At 54.2% G+C, this 20,331-nt stretch overlaps 1 protein-coding gene across 2 annotated transcripts; it reads right to left on the minus strand.

Moving 5' to 3' along the window:
* Positions 1-12,406: 12,406 nt before the first annotated feature.
* On the minus strand, positions 12,407-20,136 carry CCDC71 (coiled-coil domain containing 71). 2 transcript variants are annotated; one of them, XM_077777225.1, is made up of 3 exons: positions 20,111-20,136; positions 19,545-19,611; positions 12,407-14,145 (listed from the first exon to the last, which is right to left on the minus strand). In XM_077777225.1, exons 2-3 carry the CDS (start codon positions 19,577-19,579, stop codon positions 12,672-12,674), a joined length of 1,509 nt encoding a protein of 502 aa, XP_077633351.1. In that variant the 5' UTR covers positions 19,580-19,611; positions 20,111-20,136; the 3' UTR covers positions 12,407-12,671. The 2 variants fall into 2 exon arrangements, with proteins under 2 accessions (XP_077633351.1, XP_077633352.1); XM_077777226.1 differs by lacking the exons at positions 19,545-19,611; positions 20,111-20,136 and adding an exon at positions 16,505-16,562.
* Positions 20,137-20,331: the final 195 nt, after the last annotated feature.

The raw sequence follows: 20,331 nt of genomic DNA on the forward strand, positions 1-20,331 counted from the left end.
TTGTAGCAGCTATATCAAGGCTATTGTAAGAGTTATGGGAAGTAATCAGAGCCCACTGGGTAGTGGGCAGGGTCCCAGGGCAAGAGGGAGCACCACAGGGTACAGGAACATAGGCCAGTCCAGTTCCCTAACCCCTGCATTCCTGCAAACAAGCCAGATGATCCAGTGAGAAATGTATGTCCCAGATATCCCCCGTTGCCCTACGCCCAGTTTGGGCTAGAAGAAAGTCCTCACCTTGGCGAACCCCCCTATAGTGATCCACATGTCCACCCACCACTCCAGCTTTGACTAGGATTCTCAGAAGCTATGGACAAAACATCTGGAGCAAAGGGAGCTTTATAACTGAGACCCTGCCTCAGCCCAGATCCAAAACATCTGGATCCTGTCAAACAGCTTCTTTAGTTTCAGCTCCCACATAGCTGTCCCTGTCCCTGGCTGGCCCATCCCCCATAGCAGCTGCTCTGTCCACCACTGATCTCTTGGGCCTGCTCCAGGATGCTATCTCGTTCTCCAAACATGGTCACAACCTGGGCTCCATGCAGGGCCTCTTGGGAAAGCAGGCAGCTGAGGAGGCCTGGGCCTCAGCATCTGCAGGGGATGGCAGGGATGGGTAGAAGGGTGGCTCAGGGCTCCACTAGTTGAGGCAGGGTCAATTAGCCTTCTAGGTTCCCCCAGGTACATAAGCAAAGGCACCTTCCTTCTGCCTCAGCCTAGCCCCTAACCTCAGCTACTGCCCACTTGCCTGCTCATTAGGCCTCATCTTGGGCTCCTGTTGCCTTCTTGAGCCAGGCCAAGCCCTTGACACAGTTTAGCTCCCAGGATAATTCTTGCAGACGTTCACACTGCCTCCTAACTCATGGCTCCCTTTCTGCTACAACCTGTCCTGTGGCCCATAATGTCTGGGCCAAAGCAGTCACTTTCTTCCTGCCAGAAGATGGAGCATCAGCTTGGCCAGAGATGTCCTCTTCTTCATGACTCCTCACTCAGGAAAACCCACCTGACTTCCAGACCCAAGACTCAAGACAGGCCAACCTGAGACTCCCTGAATGCCCAACCCTGAGAAGCTAGCTGGAGACCTCCCTCTTACTGATCCAAGACTCCTGGCCTGAATCCAGCTATCCACTCTGTAAGTTGCTCCAGAATCCCCACAATGGGTGAAGAAGATTCCAGGAGAGTCTGTACCTGCTAGAGTACCCCCTCTAGGACCTGTAGGTGCTCATCCTGGCCCCAGGCACCCCTGCCAGGCATCCTCTGGTGTAGGGGGGGCACCTCCTGGGCCACAGTTTCTAGGTGCAGCTGGAGCAGAGCTAGATGTTGGTCCCAGGAGGTGAAACCAGTAGGGCAGGATGTGTAGTGCAGGAAGGCACCTCTGGAGCCATGGGCCCATGCCTGGCACCTCACCTCTGAGACTCTCTCTCTGCAGAGGCAGGCACCTGCTTGTGGATCACAGCTGGGCAGGATGGAGCCTGGTTGGTCACAGGCACAGGCTGTGGGGTCAGGGCAGGGAGCAAACGGCACTTGCCCTAGCCTTACCTCCAAAAAGCCTGGAGAATTGTCCTATGTGAGTGGGAGGGTGCACACAAGCTACTGGTCAGAACAGCCATGGGCACTAGCATCTTCCCTGGCCACAGAGGCACCCTATGGCATGGCAGCCTTTGGGCAGAGAAACAGCACAATACTCCAGAAGTTCTACAGTCCAGTCAGGGGTCAGCTCGGGTGAAGGACTGGCAGGTGGGTTCAGAAAAGAGCCACCTGATGCATGTTCTCTGTGGGCATACCCTACCTGACCTTACCAACAGCTGCGTCCACAAGTATTTCTTTGAGTTGTGGGGGCAAACAGCAATAAACATGCTGTGCTCTCCCTCAGGAAAGCCCCACTGCTCCCCTGCTAGTCCACACCAGGTCCCTTTAGGGCAGCCTCAACCCCAGTGGTATGGTGTGAGTGATCCTCTCTGCATTCCTGCTCTGGGTCACCCTGGTACCCATCCTGACACCTGGAGCATATACGGTCCCCAAATTCCGTCCAGCAGGGGCACTGACCTGTAACTTGAGGAAAGAGAGCATGAGCCAGTCCATAGGAACACACAGCCTCCCCTATGAGAGGGAGAAGGACCCAAGTACTGAAAGGCAGCATACCCATACCAAGCACACAGTGCTTGCCCTGCTCCTGGCCCGGCAGCAGCACCCACACCTGTGCTTGGCTGAAGGCTTCTCCCTTCTTGCTTTCTCCTTGGCCAGCCCCCCACAGACCCTCTGGGTTCTCAACTACTGACCTGCTGCCCTTTTTCCCTCTATATCCTGATCCAAACAGCCTGTTGTCTCCATACCCTCATCCCCATGCTTCCTTCACCCTGACTCCCACCGTGTCTTCACCACTTCACCAAGGACACAAGAACAAACACAAACACACACTTCAGGCCTCATCTCATTCGGTTGTTAACCACTCTCTTCCCAGAAACTCTTGCTCATAATGGCCATCCCCCTCTGCCAGCACCAACTCTCAATCCTAACCCTTCACCTTTGTCTCCTCAGCCTCCCTCCTGACCCTTGCCATGTTCACTCCACTTGCCAGAAACCATTCACTCCATGTGCGGGGACAATGGATCACCCACATACCAGCTCTCGGTGGCATGTGGGGTCAGGCAAGTGTGGTTTCAGGTCTTGTCTACCCCAAACCCTGCCACTACCTTATAGTTTATGTCACACAAAAGCAGAGAGTCACACAGCTGTTTGCAGCCCCACACACTGGTGCTGGTGATCACATGAACACTCATACCAGCCACAAGTTACATCCTGTCAGAGACACACACTCACACCTGGCCGCTGCCACAAGCTATGTGCAACATGGCCTCACTCACTGGGTGACATGCTAGCTGTAAAATGTGTTGGGCAAGGCAGTTGCAGGGCTCATAGCCCCTGGGTCCCCCCAGGTTCCAGAAGAGGTAGGCACAGCAGCTACAGTCCTGCCCCAGTATGTTGGGGTGGCAAGGGTACTGCCCACTGACCTGGTTGCAGAAGCAGGCTTCAGCCTGAAATGGGCACCATGCAGGAGCAGTGTCCTGGGGGGGGGGGTCACAGCTACAGCCTGGGGAGAGGAAAGGTCTGAGGAAGGACCATCCCCACCTGCTTTGGCATGTTCCTACCCACCCTAGCCACACACTCACACTGGCAGCCACCTGCGCACAAAGCACTGCCATGGAAGTCAGGCCTGCCATGGGCACAGTCATGGCTGTGGTGCAGACAGCGCTGGCAGTGCCCATTGTGGGGGTCACAGGAAGCAGGATCACAGGGTTCTATATTATTGTTGCACTGACAGGGCCAACACACGCTCTTCTGGGGTCTCCCCCTGACCAAGGGCGCCCAAAGTAGCCAGAGGAACAGCAGTCACAGCAAGGGCCTGGAAAGAATTGAGGTAAGTATGGGTTGTCTCAGGTAGCTTCCTGTACCCTTGCAGTCTGTGGGTCCTACATACCCAGCCAGAAAGTCTGAGGTTGAGCCAAGAGAGCAGAGAACACAGTAGCTACATTACAGCCCACCTTCATGGCTTACAAATTCCATGCCTATAGCTCCTCCAGTTTGACCCTCCCTCCCTTGAACAGCAACTCCTCCAGGAGAGGTGTCCAGCCTGCAGTCCAACATACAGGTGGCACTGGCAAAGGTTTGCCTCATGGACCTGATGAGATTGTGAATGGTGAGCAGGGCCATGAGTTTGCCCCTGCCAAATATCCCTCACCTGCATAACCAGGTGCACAGAGGCACAGAGCACGTTTGCTTGCACTGTCCACATGGCAGGAACTCACATGATAGAGGCCAGAGCCAGGGTGCCCAGGACAGGGGCAAGGCCGGTGCTGCTGGCCTGAGCCCAGAGTAGGGTCTCCGTGGCAGCCATCCAAGCACCTCTGGGCAGTAGCACATGGAATGGGGCCAGGCCCACTCATCCTAATTCCTACCCAACACTTCCGATGCCAGTGGTCACCTCTCAAGGTGCTGGCCTGTGGTGGCTCCATGGCAAGCCTGGCAAATGCCTGTAAGTGGGTGGCACAACTCAGTATGCCCATTGCAGGCACAGGGCTGGCAGTATGGGAAGTCCCATTGGCCAGAGAGGCAGTGGTCCCAGCGGTGACCAGCAAGTCCAGCCTGGGATGTGCACTGCTCATTCACAGGGTTACAAATGGCACCACTGGCACCCTCAGTGTGGCAATGGCACTCTCTGGGGAATGACAGGGCACACATGCCATGCAAAGGAGGGAGATGGTTGGTCCCAGAGCCCACACCCATACTCACTGGCCCTATAAAGGATTACCACTGCAACCAGTGGGTCTGAAGCCATACATTCCAGACACACAGTGGTCACAGGTACGACCAATGATATTAGGATGGCAAGGGTACTGCCACCTAGCAGGGCACACTCAGTACTCAGTGAATCCTGGGGGGTGGCACTCACATGCTGGTAGGAGAAAGAACAAGATAAGATGAACCTTGTGGTGCTTCCTGCAACCCCTATCTTACAGCCCCTTTAAGCCAGGGGCACACACTCACCAAGACCACCCCCATGGAGCAGGGCGAGATGCTTCAGACAAGGTCGACACAAACCTCAGGCATGGAGAGGACTGTCCTTGCTGCCTCCATGTAGCCTGCCTTATGGAGCTCCTGAGGTGCCCTGTGGCCACAGTGTCCACAGATCTCAGCCCAGGCAATTTCTTCACCCACAGCAATAGCACAATCTAGTAGGTGGGTGGAGGGCAGCAGGCAGAAGACAGTGATCCCAGCCCTACTCGCTCATACCTACTAACTACTTTTCTTCACAGTGGACCTCAGAGCCTCTTCTTGCCCCTTTCCTGTTTCTCATTTGAGTCTGTTTCTTCTTCCTTTCCAATGGCTCCAATCTAGTCCAGGCAATGCCACCTCTCATTCAGAATCACTGCAGCAGCCTCCCCTAACAATCCATTCTCCCCCATGAATCTTCCCTGTTCAAACCCCTTCCACTGCTCCCCAGTGCCCCACAATAAAGGTTAAGTCCTTCTCATGGCCCACAAGGTCTTTTTAGATCTGGCGGCGCCTGTTCTCACCTTCTATCCTTGGCATACGCTTTGCTCCTGCCTGGACCTCCCTCCCTACACTATCCACCTGTCTTGATCTCCAGGTCTCCAGACACCTACTCCCCAGCCCCACCATTGTATCCTGCTATAATTTGTCTTCCCTAGATGTGGGGTTGAGCCCCTAGGACCTCACCAAATCCAGAAGGACAGTGCCCCCCCTCAAGGTCTCTGCACCCCCTTGGTCCTCCATAGCCACAGGATCACAGAGTAGCATGTTCCCGGTTCAAAGCAGAAAGGTCTGGATAAAACCATAGCGCTGCAGTAAGCAGAGAAGGAGTAGGGGGGTAGGATAATGAGGTCATGATCATGTGGTCCCAGTGTTGTGTCCCATTTCTGTTGCATCCAGTGTTTCATCATACGACCCATGCAAAAAGACCACCTTCTTAAATCCTGCTCTGTTTTATATTCAGTCCCTGTTTTAATTGCTCTATGACATAATGACATTCCATATTGGAGACTTTCCACTTTGGGGGTTATTTCACATGTGTTAGCAACATAATAAGGTCTTGATATTGGGAGGTCATAGGGTCCTGCCTACTTCTGTGCATGGGTCAAGGCCACCTGGACCAGCTGCTCTGAGCACAGATGGGCAACAGCAGGTGCTGCTGGGAAGGGATTGGGCATGAACAGACTAATCCCTGCCAATCTTCAGGTGCCTAGCGTTAGGGGTCAGCAGTTATAGAGCTGCCCCTGCCCACCACCCAACATCATCTATCCACCTGCTTGGCACCTATGTCACTGACCTTAGTCTTATAGCACAGGACAATGTCATACTCCATATCATGAGGCACTATGGGTGCCAGCAGAGAGAGGCCAGCCCAGTCAACCAACCATGTGTGCAAAGTCCAAGCCAGGCCATAGTACAGAGTCAGCTCCCTACTGCAGGGACAGGGGTTCCTCTGGGGCCTGGATACAAGATACAGACTCATAGGCCCAGACCACCCCAAGACCTGGACCCTTAGGACTTAGGTTCCCATTAACCGAAGACCCCAGGGACCCCATCCCTACTAAGGCCCCAGTGTCCTATGACCCCACCCTGTTTCTCAGACTCCTCACCTTGGGCAATTGGCTGCTGTAATAGGCTTGCCATCAGGTTGGCGGGCACATGGAAGGTCATGTTGTCTCCAAAGTTGGGGCCAGGGCCAACTAGGAGAGGCCCCTGAGACCTGTGTACAGTGGGAAGGAGCAGGCTAGGGGGCTCCCTGGAGGCAAGTCGAGTGTCAGTGTTCTCCAACATTCTGGGCTTCTCCTCTCCCACATTGCCCTGAAAATATGGGCTCTAAAACACCAAACCTCTGACCCTGCTGACGCTCCCACTTGGACTTTCTCACCTTCCTAAGCCAGCCCAGCCTCTTGTTCCAACTAGTCCTCTCTACAGATTCCCTCCCTCCCCTGAAAACCAAATCTGAGCCTTGGTTTTCTCTTGCTCCTGCTCCTGCTCCTCCTGGACACTCATAGGCAACAGGGGGTCAGCTGGCTAGAGGCCCTGGCCAAGCTCAGCTTAAGCAGTGGTTTGGTCAAGGGCAGCACAGAAGTGCCCAGATTGGAGTTCATGGCAGCCATGGAGGTGGGGCTGGCACAGGCAGAGGCCCTCCCCAGCAGAACACCTGAGGTAGCGTGGGGGCAGGGAAAGAGAGTCAACTCCTGACTTTTATCGCTTGATCCCAACTCCCAGGCCCTACCTTGTACCCATTGCTGTAGGCATAGTCACAGGCCGGCAGCCTAAAGAGTCACCACTCGGATTCCAGAACTCAGGCTGTAAGAGAGAGCAAGTAGGTGGAGAAAGGACAGGAAGATCTGGGGCCTAGGAGGTCATATACTGGGACTACCTGTTGCAGAAGTAAAGGAGTGAACACAGGGCTTCAATGCTCCTCTGGCTGCAGTTGAGAGGGGATGAGGAGACCTCAGTATACTCCTGCACAGCTTCATAAGAGGTAAGATAAGGATACTGCAGAGGTTAAAGTAAAAGTTAAAGGATTTATGTTCAAGGAGAGGCAAGAAGGGGATGGAATTCTTTCTTGGACTGAGTCTCCCTCCAAATATGTTTGTTGCGAAACACCTTTAAACCCAGTGCACAGTATGTTGTAACTTGCTTCATCGCTTTTCCTTTTATGTTCCCAAAGCTCCCACCTGAGGGCATATGCTGGTTCAGCGAGCTGAGGTAGTGTTGACCCTGGTAACCAGATCAAGGAGTAGAACCAACCCATGTGCAAGGCTCAGTCTACAGTCACCCGGATTATATCCTTATACTTGTCAGCTTCTAGAAGCTTAGTGCCCAAAAATCAAGGTAAAATCAAAAGGTGGGGCAAAGCTTACCAGACAAAGTCTGTGGTCCCATGCAGAGACAAAGCATTTGCAGTGACAGGCACTGCTGGGGGTATCACAGAGTGCCAGGGATCTGGCCTCCGGGGTAGCAACTGTGAGATAGGACACAGGGCTCTCAGGGTGCTATTGGAATTGCTGAAGTGATATGTACATGCATGTATTACTACAGCAGTGATTGGGGGCAGAGCAAGGACATGGGGGTTGGGTCTACTCTCAGGGTACCTCACACTGACAACCTTCTGCCTGGGTGAGGCTTAGGCCACGGTGACCAGGCCGGCAGAAGTCACAGCACTGGGCTGACACAAACTCTGCAGTAACACTGCCCAGAGAGGAGGCCACAGGTCTCTCTGTGTGGGCATCACACAAACCCCCTTGCAGAGTAGCCACAGGGTCACAGTCACAGGCTGAATCATGGGTCAGAAGTGAGGACAGAGTTAGGTCAGAGGTCACCATGGAGCTGAAGGATCACTCAGAGGTGGGATTTGTGATTGGAAGCCTCACGTTTGCAAGAGTGAAGGGAAAGGGGATCCTCCTGGGGATCTCGGTGGAAGGGCTGGCAGAGCTCACAGTGGCACCCAGCTGTGTTGGGCTGACATGAGTCAATATGCCTCCACTCACATTGCCAGATGCCAGATACAGGGCTATGTCAAAGTGACAACTGTGGGCATGTCTATTACACTCGCATTCTGGGGCAGAACAAGGAAGATGGATATGGAGTAGGCTGACTTAGGCAATTATGGCCAGGCACAAAGGGCATGGCACCTATCCTGCCAGGTGTGGGGGTGCCTGGGCTCTGCTGCATGCCATAGGTGGTCCTAGTACAGGTCCTGCCAGTGCTCACAGTGGGTACCAGCTGTGTGATGGTGGCAGAAACAAAGGCCATGCACCTGGCAGAGAGGAAGCCAAGATGAGTCTGTCCCAGTCCCCCAGCTTGCCCACCCCCATTGGCCACAGGATGCCTCTCCCATGGTGCTTACCATGCCTTTCATGTTGGCTGGGGTCCCAGCTGTGGGCCTGCACTCAGAGGCATGGCCATGGCATAGGCAGCTGCCTCTGGCCACGAGCTCTGAAAGGGCATAATAGTAGAAGGGGTGTTCCTTTAGGCTCCCCCAGCAGCCTGTCACCCGATGTGCGTAATCTGGAGTTCACACAGAGATTTATCACATGCAGGAGCTCTGGAGACAGACTGGGGGACCTCAGGTGCACTGGTCGTCATTCCTCTGTAGCTGGGATGGAAGGGGAAGGAATAGGAATAGGGTTTCTCCTCTCTCTACATCAATATAGCCACCTCCTCCAGCATTCATGCTGTGGGACTCCCTCATAGTTGGTCCTCTGGGCATACCATCTTAGGATGACCACAGCCTAATGGTGGTGATTCTACTTCTGTACTACTCCAGCCCTGATATCACTTCTGAGGTGAGACCTGCACATCCCACCTCTTCCCGGATATCCCATCCTCGCATTACTAAATAGTTGAAAACTGCTTCCCCATTGCAGCAAACCATTCCATCCCCCAGTCCATCATCAAAACTAGAAATCAGTTAACATCCAGCCAAACCACTTAGAGTATTAGTTTGCTTATTTATCAAGTTTTTCTCACTTTCATGGCAGCTCCAAGAAGACAGATACCTTGTTTATCTGCTCCCCACTTAACACTGCTCAGAGGATAGATGTCTGGCACACAGTGGAGCTCAATGGGCACTTGTTCAATGTATACATGGGACAGACGGGTCCACGGCTACTTTCTGCTCCACAGGTTAAGTCAGTTACTGAACCAAGGTTACCTCTTATACTGCCCATTGCTGAGTGTCTCTCTTCTGATCAGAAGAGCAAGGAAGACGTGCTTGGGAACCTAGCATCGGGGCTCAGGAGAAGTAGTTGGTAATAGCCACAGTCAAGGTGGGTGGAGAGTAAAGGCCAGGTTGGGATATGTCCTACTTTAGTACTCACCTGGCCTGACTCTGGGTTGCCCTGCTGAGTTATGGTTATGTGTCTTGTCTTTCAAGACTTGTTTTACAAGAGGTCACAACCCAGAGACACCCTGGCGCCACCTAGAGGCAGCTGCAGAGATGTGGGGCACCAAGTAAGGCTAGGGTGAAGAATCAGGGTGATGAGTCAGGGTGACCAGGATAGGGGCTGTGATGGAGGCTCATAAAAGGGACAGTTATAAGGTACAGTGATAAGTGCAGAAATGGGGTACATTGTTGGTAGCTGGCATAGAAAGTAGTGATGGGAACCACAATGGGGTCCCACAAAGGACTTGTGATGGGGCAGAGATAGAAACTGCTACCTGTGCCAGTCCCTATACACTGGGTATAGGTATGGGGGGAAATGATGGGATTGGAAAGGGGGCCATATTAGGGTCCACAATAGAGGACCATGATGGGACACAGCCGGGGAATGATGCTGGGAGACGGAGCTGGCTTGCCTGCCACCATACCCCACTGGTGTACACACCCAAGCAGGACCTCACCTCCCTGCAGTATCTGGCTGTCCTGATGTGGAAGGAGCACAGGACTGGCTGTGGGGATGAGTACCCTGAGTCCTGAGGTTGTGTGGGTTCTCCATCAGAATGGCTGGGTGCAGAACTTTGAAAATTACCTGAAAGGAAGAAGCAAACCTGAGCCTCTGGCTTCACCCCAGGGCCTGACCTCCCTTCCTCTGGGTTGACCTTGCCCTCAGTGGAAGGCTTAATGTTGGGAGTAATGCTGGTCACAAACAAGGTCACTGATTCTGTGGCCAGGGGTGGGATGGATCCCAGGAAAGAGGCCTGAGCAGTTGTAGGCCAAGTATCAGCATACATGCCAAGAGTGGCCATGGTCCACTAAGCGCTCCAGGAGCAGAGGTGCCAGGCAGAATGTCTGAGGACAAGAAGGGGTCCTTGGGTCATGAGAGGTAAGCATCACTGGTGGCTGTTGTGTCAGGAGGCACAGGGCAAGCCTTTAGGCTGGGTCATGATGAGGTGGGTAAAGTAGAAGGCACTTTCTAGGTCCAGCTGGATGGTGACATTCTCAACACCTGTAACCACAAGGGCCGATCAGAGTGACTGGGCACTGACACTAGGGCTGCACACATGGGCACACAGGTACTGTCACCACTCTCTGCTTGCCACCAGGTCTTGTTGCTTCCACAACCACTCCAGATCACAGCCTCAATCCTATGGCCTCCCTGATCCCGAATGTCAAATAAGAAGCAATTCTCAGATTCCTCTAAGAGGTGTGTGAGTGGCCCCAAATTTCACAGCACAGGCCTCCCCCTCCCAGCAATGATCTGAACCCCCCCCAAAGCCAAATCTGCCCAGGAAAACCCAAAGATACCATCTCCAGGGCCCTCACTCTCCTCCCCACCTGGAGGTGACTGACAATGCAGGAGGGCTCAGAAGCCACAGGTGGACAAAGTTCTGGCCATGGCCAATAATCAAATTGTTAGTAGGTGGGTAGTAGCTGCCACTTGAGCAGCCAGGTAGGGGAAGTGTGTCTGGCACCTCCTCAATTGTTCTGGGAGCCTGCACTGGGAAGGACAGTGTCTGAATAGAGATCCTAAGGGTGCCCCCACTTCATTCTGCCCCACAAGAGGCCTGGAGATTTCTTCTGTCCTTCTGGATGGCTCTCAGGGAAAGAGCCAACCTCTCACTCACTGGTGGCAGCAGGAGAGGAGCTGCAGACTGAAGAAGGCCTCCCCAGGCTGGGGGTCCTGAGCCATGCATGGGAGCTAGAATCAGACCTGAGAGAGGGGATGAATAGCGGGCCCCAAGCAGACTGCCCTTGCGGAGCTGGGTGTGGCCCCAGTCACATGGTAGATGAAAGCAGGATTGCCAGAGACAAGGAGCATGCAGGGTAGTGAAGCCTTGATGAGGCCAGGAGCAAAGGGGGTCCCCAGAGCCTGGGAGCCAAGGGCGGTCACACCCTATTAACTGCAGCCATCAGATGCAGAATAAAGGTGGGGAGGGGGTACCAAGAGGCAGGCAGAACTTCTCTACAGGTCTGCTATCTAATGTGCTGGTGCTAGTGGGGCCAGGATTCAGACTAACCCACAGGCAGAAAAGACCCAATTCTCATTCAAATTAGGCCCCCACCTCTATCCCTGAAAGGCTGTGGATCTCTAGGAGCCTTTGGGGAATGTGTCCCTGTCTCTGCCAGCTCCAGGCACTGCCTTTGGGCTGGGCAATAAGGGAAGGACTGGCAAATGGGCAGGAAGCTAGTTTTGCTTGGGGCCCAGTCCCCTCTCCAAAGCAGGAAGAGCCGAAAGGTCTAAAATACACAGGCCCCTGTTGGGAGGCATATGGCTGGATCTGGAAACAGAGCACTTGGGACCCAGGCAGAAAGCACTGCTGATGGGGTGAAGCAGTTGTGGAAGCTTTCCTGGCTGAGTTAACACAGTACCTGACTCATCCAAGGAGAAAATTCTGCAGTCAGTGAGGACAGATTCAGTGGCTCTACAACCCAGAGCCCTGGCCTCTGACTCAACTCCCAACCCCTTGCCACCAACTGGGGAAGTTGAGGCTGGAAGGAGAGGCAGAAATACAACAGCTAATTTAGGCCTGGCCCTACTCCAGACAAGCTCAGGCAAAGACCCAAAGTTTCAGCCAGAGCAGGCTAGGCGACAATGGCTCCTGGGAAGCAGTACCACAAAACCCCCTTTCCCTGACCTAAAAACCTGCTGGCAGCAAGGTTCCCCAGAGCTACCTACTGTCCTCCTACAGGGGGCCTACCTGGATGATGTACAGCCCTAAGGGGAGGTGTGCCACTGCAGAGTGGCTCTGCCCCTGCCCTCAGGGGCTGCTTCTCATACATCTACAAAGGCCAGCACCTCTAGAGAAGCCGGGAACTACTCTTCACTCACCTCCAGGACTTGTCCTGGGCTACCAGGACCCCCTCTGGCAGCCCTGTTCCTGAGGCCACTTCTGTATGCTGAAGCTGGCCTACCAGCAGCTACAAACACAAAAAAGACCATGAAGGGTGGGCAGGGAGACTGGAAGGTGGAAAGGTATAAAACGTGATAGATGGAACAGTGGAGGTACAACTTGAAGAGTAACAAATCACAGTGCATCGCGCCATGAGAACAGCCCTCCCACCAGCCCATACCACCCCATATCCTCCAGTCTCTGAAAGGAGAATGGTGGCTCTCAGGGCCCTGGAGAGGCACCCGGAGTCCTTGGGGTTGTAGAATCCATGGGCATTGCACACTGTGCCACTGGTCACACAGACAACTGGGCTCAGTTTTCCCAAAGATTGCTATGTGAAGGAATCAGGGTGCCGAGTATGGCAGCAATGGCTGGAGCTGTATTACAGGGGACAGGTTCACACGGAGGATCCGTTGAGCTCGCTGCCGAACCTCATCATCCGAGGACCGCCTGTCCACCTTGATGGCCCGGAATTTTAGCAGCTTTGCTGTTCCAGGCCCTAGCCATGCCTTAGGGGATCGGGGCCCAAGTCGTGTTCTTTTCCGGGGAGGAAGATCCTTTGCCTCCTCAGCCCTTTTCCTCTTCTGTCCTACAGTCTCAGGGCGGCTTTTCTGGCCCTTCCTTGCAGTCCTGGCCTGAACAGATCCTTTTGGCCTGCCCCTGTTCCTGGACTGGGTCCGAGCCACCTTGGCCTTGGCCTGCACTGCCTTGGCCTTGGCCCGCACGGCCTTGGCCTTAGCCCGCACGGCCTTGGCTTTGGCCTTGATCCGTGCTGCCTTGGCCTTGGCCCTGATCCGTGCTGCCTTGGCCTTGGCCCTGATCTGTGCTGCCTTGGCTTTTGCCTGGGCCTTGGCAGCTCTGGCCTGTGTTCGAGCTACCTTGGCCTGGGCAGCTTTGGCCAGTGTTCGAGCTGCCTTGGCCTGGGATGTTTTGGTGCCCAGGGCAGAGCCACTTTTCATTTGTAGGCCACTGAGGGACCCAGTAGCTTTGCAGGTCTTTTTCCGGGGCTTAGTGCCTTGTTGGGGTCTAGCCCTGGGGGCTCTGTGAGTCAGACACTTGGGGCCCTTGCTTGTGGCTTTTCTGGGAGCTTTGGGCCGAGAGTTCCCTGGCCTCTTCCCTGGGCCTTTGCGCAGCTTCAGGGGAGAGTCTGCAAGTGAGAGCTGTAGTGACTGTGCCTTGTGCTTGGCACCCAAGTAGGGCATGGAAGTCTTTAGTGGAACCAGGGCCTCAAGGACAACAGAGAGCCGCATGGCAGGGTAGACACCTGGATAGAGGTGGGCGGGGAAGCCCACTGCTGCACCCCGGGCACGACTGGCACTTGACTGCTTCAGGGAGCTCAGCAGCAGGTTGGTGGTAGCATGCTTGGCAAGGGTTGGTGTGGATGCTTTGGCCAGCCTTCCAGATAGTGGCATAGGAAGCAGCGTGGCCCGGCCTGCAGGCAGCCGCATGGCAGTTCTGGGGGTGCTGGCTGGAGGTGATGTGGCAGCTGGGGCGGGGGCACGAGCCTGCAGCTTCGTCTGGCTTGGGGGGTTGGCTGTGCATGAACTATAGCCATAGACATCACCGCTGCGCAGGATGGTAGGTTGGAAGCCATCATCCCGCAGGCCCTGCAGGAAGGCTACAAGCTGGGCCTCTGTGGCACTGAGATCCTGGCTCATGGGGTTAAAGACAAGGAGCGCCTCCTCCAGGGCCTTCTTTCCTGCCGTGGAGATCCGCGACCAGGAGTGCACAGCTTTCTCCTCCGCATGCTGCACCACCACGCTCATGGCATTAGGCACTGCAGATCTGCCTGGGTATCCGCAAACCAGCGCTTGGCACCTCCAAGACAAGAGGAAAAGAATCAATAAGAATGGCACTGAGGGGTGTCTGAGCTGGTACAGCATGCTACTCTTGATTTCAGGGTGATGAGTTCAAGCTCCATGTTGGGTGTAGAGAGTACTTAAAAATATAATACTTTGGATATAATGCATTAAAGAAAATATATCATTAAATTAATTAAAAAAAAAAAGATCGGGGCACCTGTGGCTCAGTTAAGTTGAGTGTCTGATTTTGGCTCAAGTCATCTCACAGTTCATGAGTTTGAGCCCTGTATTGGGCTGTCTTTTGTCAAGGTGGTCTGGTAGTCTGGTTCGGATCCTCTGTCTTCCTCTCTGCCCCTCCCCCGCTGGTTCCCGGTCTCAAAATAATTAACGAAACTTAAAAAAAAAATGAGCCCTGAGATAAGGGACAAAGGTAGACAATAAGTCTATCAGAGCCTGTATTCCCCTGGATCACAACCATCAATACAGAGGGGTCTGGCCAGAGTGAGCCACTGCTTGGGGCAAAGCCCTGGTCTCCTGACCTACTATAGTGGCAGGGTGAGGCCTGTGGTGGCAGGAGGGGCCCACATGGGTCAGAGGCAGTTTTGAGATAAATGTCCAGAAGCTCATCAGAGCCATCCAACATTCTGTTGAGTCCCTAGGAAATTTGGGCTTGGTTGGCACATTTTAATTCAATCTCTATTTTCTGAGGCCAGAAACCTGGTATTAAACTCAACCCTGGGAACACAGATGAATATCCGTCTTCAAAGAGTCCTGTACACAAGGCAAGACAGAAACCATGAAAGTTCTTGGGAGTGCACACTGACACCCAGTTCAGCCTTCCACTAGGTCAGGGAAAGATTCCTAGGAGAGGCAACACCAAGGTGGGACATGAGTGATGAACAGAAAGGACTAGATGGAAATGGAGCAAAAAGGGGAAGAGCTGATGTAATGTCTTGGAAATGGGAAACAGTAAGGCACATTTAATGTGTGTGACTGGAGTCTGTGGTCAGGGCTGGGAGGTCTAGCTGTAAAACCTGCTGAGCAGGGCTACATGAGCCTTTAAGTCTGGTCAAAGAGCCCAAACCTACACTCAATGTCCATGCCCTTCTCTGTTCCTCCAGCTGCCGTTATCCAGGTGCTCAGGGGTGAACATTCCTGTTCACCATAAGTTCTGCTTTTGGAGTCCTCAGACAAGCTCAGAAGTCTTGACTCCTAGCACTCAAATCATGTAAACTAACCTCAAAGCAAGAGTCAGACTCTCCTTCAACAGAAACTAAAATGTAGCAGATACTCTTGACACAAGTCTTGGCAATCAGGCAGCCTTTAGGCCATGCAGCTAGACGAAGAGCCCAAGGTCTGACAGCCAAAGGCTCAAACAGGATGGTTAATAAGTTGGACACTAGAAATTTGAGTTGTCCTAACTAGGGTCTGGAGGGCTGCAGACCTCAGTACAGCCCCGATGGAGCTGTTTGGTAACACCCAAATTGTCCCAGGCTTCTCTGAAAAAGCCGTAGGCCATCAGTCATGACTAATGTCTAATGCCCAACCCAGCACTGAGGGCTCCCAGAGGGAGGGAGCCTGATCCCAGCTGTACCAGAGCATTAAAAGATCAGCTGGGACCAGGCAGGTCCCTGGAGGCGCGTCTGTGCAGCTTCTTCCTACCGCCCTAATGGAGCAGAGGAAGTTTTCAGAATCCCCTGGAGGAAGTGCCCTGGGGCTCTTTGTTTGGAAACATTCTTGGATCCTCAGGTGTCTCGGGCACTTCCTCTCTCCAGAGGCCATTCTCCAAGCACAATCCTTGCACATGACTTTACTTTTATTTTTTTCTTTCCAGGGGATGTAGTTCTTAGGGCTGTGAACTGTAGAATAGGGAGGGGCCTGTTTCCCCGCAGGCACAGATATTGGGGGGTGAACTGGAGGCTCTTCCGCCCAGGTCGGTCTAGACTCTTGGGAGGGGTCTTCTGGGTTTTCCAAGAGGCTCCGGACACAGAGGCTGCAGTCTGGGCCCCCGACTTCCCTTCACAAGTGCCCCGGGGGCCGACAAGGAAGTTGATGAAAGATGGGAGACAGGAAAGACCTCATCCAAAGGGCACCAGGTTGGGGGCAGATCAGGGCCACTGGCCTGGGAGTCCGTGTCCCTGAGGCCCGAGCGGGGCTCTTGGAGGCAGCGAAACGCGCGGGACAGGCGGGGCAAACCCGACCGGGTCGCGCAGCCCCAGGGTGGGGTCGCTGGGCAGGGGTGGGGGTTGGGGGAGGATCTTGGCCGGGCCAGTGGAGGGCGCGGGTCCCGAAAGGGCCGACCGCCCGGCCCATCCGCCCTGTCGCCTCGCGGACGGCCCCTCCGCGGCGCGGCTAGGCCCATGGCCCCAACCTACCGGCGCCGCCGCGGGGACCCAGGACGCGCCTCTGCGCCGCCTCCGCTGCTCCAACATGGCCGCCCGCTGCGCACCGGAAGTGCGCCGCGCTTCCGCTTCCGGGACCTGGCCCGCCCTAGTGACCCTTGACCCCCCGAGACCCCGTTTCCCCCAAAGTCTGGGGGCGGGACAGGTGGGTACCTAGGAAGGCTTCCTGGAGGAGGTGGCTGCGGGGATCGCTCTAAATCCATCCAGTCCTGTGCAGGAGTCTGAAGAGCAGAGGTGCCCTCAGAGCCCATGGACAAGGCCTGCTTAGTCCCAAGCTCCCGACCTGAGGGAAAGAGGAGTGCCCCCTGCCTCCCTGGAAGTGTTGCAGGGGTATCTCCTCTGAGGGCAACAGGCCCTCCTCTCTTCTTAAGAATGAGACGTGCATGTGCCATGAAAGTCTGGTGCTGGTGTGCACACACATGCTGCACACAAGCCCAATACTGGGCATGTACGATCTGAGAGTTCTAGCATACCAATGTGGGCCTGAGGATACTTGTCTACGAACAGGTGCATAGGTATGGTGGGAGAATCCTTGCCCATCCTCAGCCCTGTCAATGGCATGAAGTCCTACCTCCCAGAATCCCTGTCCTTTTGCCTAGGAGACTGGGACCTCAGTCTTGCTACCTGTACACTGGGGCCAGCAGAGGGGTGGTGGTTACAGGGCCCACTGCCCAAGCAGCACCAGATGAGAGGACATAGGCCAAAATTAACTCTAGGAGTCTAAGAGGTCAGTCTCTGACCAAAGGCCTCTCTTAGTCAGGGTTTCCCCAAGTCCAGGTTGGGAGCCAGCATGGAAGTTCTGGTTTCATGGATGAGATAGTGGGGACACTTCAGTCAGAGCTTGAGCTAAGAGACAGAAATATTGCCACAACTCTTGGACCCTGACATGTACAATGATGCTAAGTTTAGTAGCTGGGAGTAGGTGGAAGCCTGTGGGCAGTCACAAGAGGGTAGTTAGATGCTTCATTTAGGGACTGGTTAATAGCTTTTCTCCCTCCCCATATGACCCCAGGATCCTCAGGCATAGAAGGGTCTGGGAACCCTTAAAGGGAAATACTCACCCCTCCCTAGGCCTCAGCTGGCACCTCTGAGCTTTCCAGGACCTCAGCACTCATGGTAAGGCCCTCAGTGCCTTAAGGCATAGCCAAAGTGTGCAATAGTAAATGCAAACTCTCCTGCTCTTTTGGGGTCAGTGCTTCTAGCCCCTTATTCTGTTAGAAAAAGGGGAATGGTGGAGTCCCAAGAGCCAGGGTCTCCTGGTACAATCAGGAAGTCCCACCTTACTATGCCTAGTCTCCAACTGTGGGTGAGCCCTGTCTCTGCCCCATCCATGGTTGAGAATTAGCTGCTACTCTCAGGACCAATCCAGCCTCACCTTCTGCCCAGTTGTCTTTCACAGCTTCTCCAAAGTCAGCAGTGTTGGTCCCCTGTGTGTAGGTGGTGCCAGGACTGTGTAAACAGAAACCAGTCCCATGAAGAGGCAGAGCTCAGCCTTCAGGGATGGCATGGACTTAGGTGTGTCCTCGAAAGGGGAAGTCCTCTCTGGTGATGACCAGCCCAGAGTTCAGTGCAAAATGGAGGACTTGGCAGGGTAGGTCCATCCCCAGTCTGTATCCCTTGAAGAGATTAGAACTGGGGGATAGTAAGGGTTAGGGGTCAGGGTTATGGGTCCTTAGTGCCCTGAGAGGAAGCTGACCCTTCTGCCTCTTGGTGCTCAGTATGTCCCAGATGGAACTCTGGGGAGCATTCATCAGAGCAAAGTGTAACTTGACCTGGATTTTGGTGGATGCTGACCCTGTAGGCCTAACTGGGATCAGACAGGATGAGGTTGATAGAGACCACAAGGTTGTCCGAGGGTCCAGCCATTGCTCTCCGTTTGACATTTTTTACAACCCTGAGTGATGGGTCCTAGACCTATTTCTCAAATATTTCTCAAAGACCACCAGATCTTTGATCAGGTGGATATCTAGTTGTGGGTGAGGCCAGTGTGTCTGGGAAGGATCGCCCAAGGAGGGAGTCTGTGTGACAAGGAGAAAAGCCAGGGCTGGATCTTGAGGAGCCACTTTCATGGAAGAAGAGGAACCAGGGCCTGTAAAAGACTCTGAGAAGCAGCACAAGCAGGAGCAGAGGTGCCAAGGTCACAAGGAATGAAACTCTGAAGATGTCAGCAAAATTTCATTTGAGACAAAGACCATAGGGACCTGTATTTTTAGCTATATGATGTTCTATAGAGACTTTGACAAGAGCAATTTGGGGGGAGCAGTGGACATAAGGTAGCAGATTGGAGGGGAAGAAGGGAAGGGTGGAGGGACTTGGGGTACTGGGAAGTATCTTAAAGTAGGAGGCTTTTAAGTGCTTAATTACTGGAATGGAGAGGGGGAAGGGCCTGGAAAGGGAATAGTGGAAAATGTGAGGGTTCTGCAGGGCAGTGTGAACACCCTGTGGAGAAATGTACCGGTGCCCTAAGTAAAGAGCAAGTCAAAGGCAGAATGCAGTGAGAGGATGGGAGCTGCCTAGTCAAGTTCTAAAACCAGCCTTAAGACTACCATTTCCATGTAGTCCTTCCAACTCCAACTGCCAGCCTGTGAAAGGGGCTAGACCCTCTCTCTAGTCATGAAGAAGTCTCTGCCCACACTCAGGGCAGGCTTTACAAGTTTGGCAAACCAAGGACTTAATGCCCCCTCAAGCAGATCTCAACCCATGACTGATGGAAATTTGAGAATGAATACCTCAAGCAACCTTTGCTCTGGGAGGGAACTCAGCAAGATTTGGTCCCAGTTGCCAACAGTGGTTGCTTGTTTGGTGACACACCCTTTATTGGCTGCTTTCTCTTTTTGCCACTCCTCTGCTAGTGCTTCCTGGCCTCATCTCCCACATTAACTATATATACTGATATCTTTATCTCCTGATGTGCTTCTGGGGAAAGTGAGACACACACTGTCCATGAAAGAGGGACAAGACAGTAGCGAGCACAGACAACCACAAGGATTTCTTCTCCTGGGTGACCACCAACCTGCAAGAATGGTCTCCCAGCTCAATACTCTGCATGCTCAGAAGATAGGTTGGGCCAGGGTCCGGGTCTGAAATAAATAGGCCTCTGTCACACCAACTTGCTATGAACAGTCACAAAATGTCTTGGGTACCAGAGTAGCCCAGGCCTCAGGCCCTACAGAGTGACCTGCCTGGTCTCTGACTCTTGAAGCTCATTCCTTACTCAGAGCTACTTTCCCCACAAGAGCTTTCCCCATTCAGGCCTGTGGAAGGACCTCTCAAGCACTGAGGCCGGCACTGTCTGTTCCTCCATTCCCTGCTAGCCTCAATGTTCACGGTAGGACCTATTCAGCGCCCTGCTGTGTGCCTGGAGAAGTGCGACCCAGCCGCCGACCCCACCGAAGGCCCACGCCACGCCCCAAACGGCCTCCAGGGGGCGCCGCCGCGAAGCCAGTCTTTGGGCTCCTACGAGCTTAGGGCCGGTGGGCGGACGCCGGCCCCCCAAGCCTGCTGGTTCTGCTAGCCCGCCCCCGCCCCCTCCCCCGCTGGTGCTCCCCGGGCTGGGTCCCACTCAGAACGATTCCCCACCATACACGTGTTGTGCTGCTCACTGATGCTTCTTTTCTCCTCTCGCCCCAGGTCGGACCCTAAATCGTGGGCAGGCCCCGCGTCCACATGTCCATTTGTCTGTTTGCCGGTTTGCGTGTGACTGTGGGTCGACGCGCCCTGCTCTGGCCACGGCAGGTGCAGGGTTAAGGCGGGGGGAGATTTTCCCGAGTCGGGAGGGGGGACGAGGGGCGGACCCTGAC

This window comes from Crocuta crocuta, unplaced genomic scaffold (assembly GCF_008692635.1).
Source record: "Crocuta crocuta isolate KB4526 unplaced genomic scaffold, BGI_CrCroc_1.0 scaffold77, whole genome shotgun sequence".
Lineage (NCBI taxonomy): Eukaryota > Metazoa > Chordata > Mammalia > Carnivora > Hyaenidae > Crocuta > Crocuta crocuta.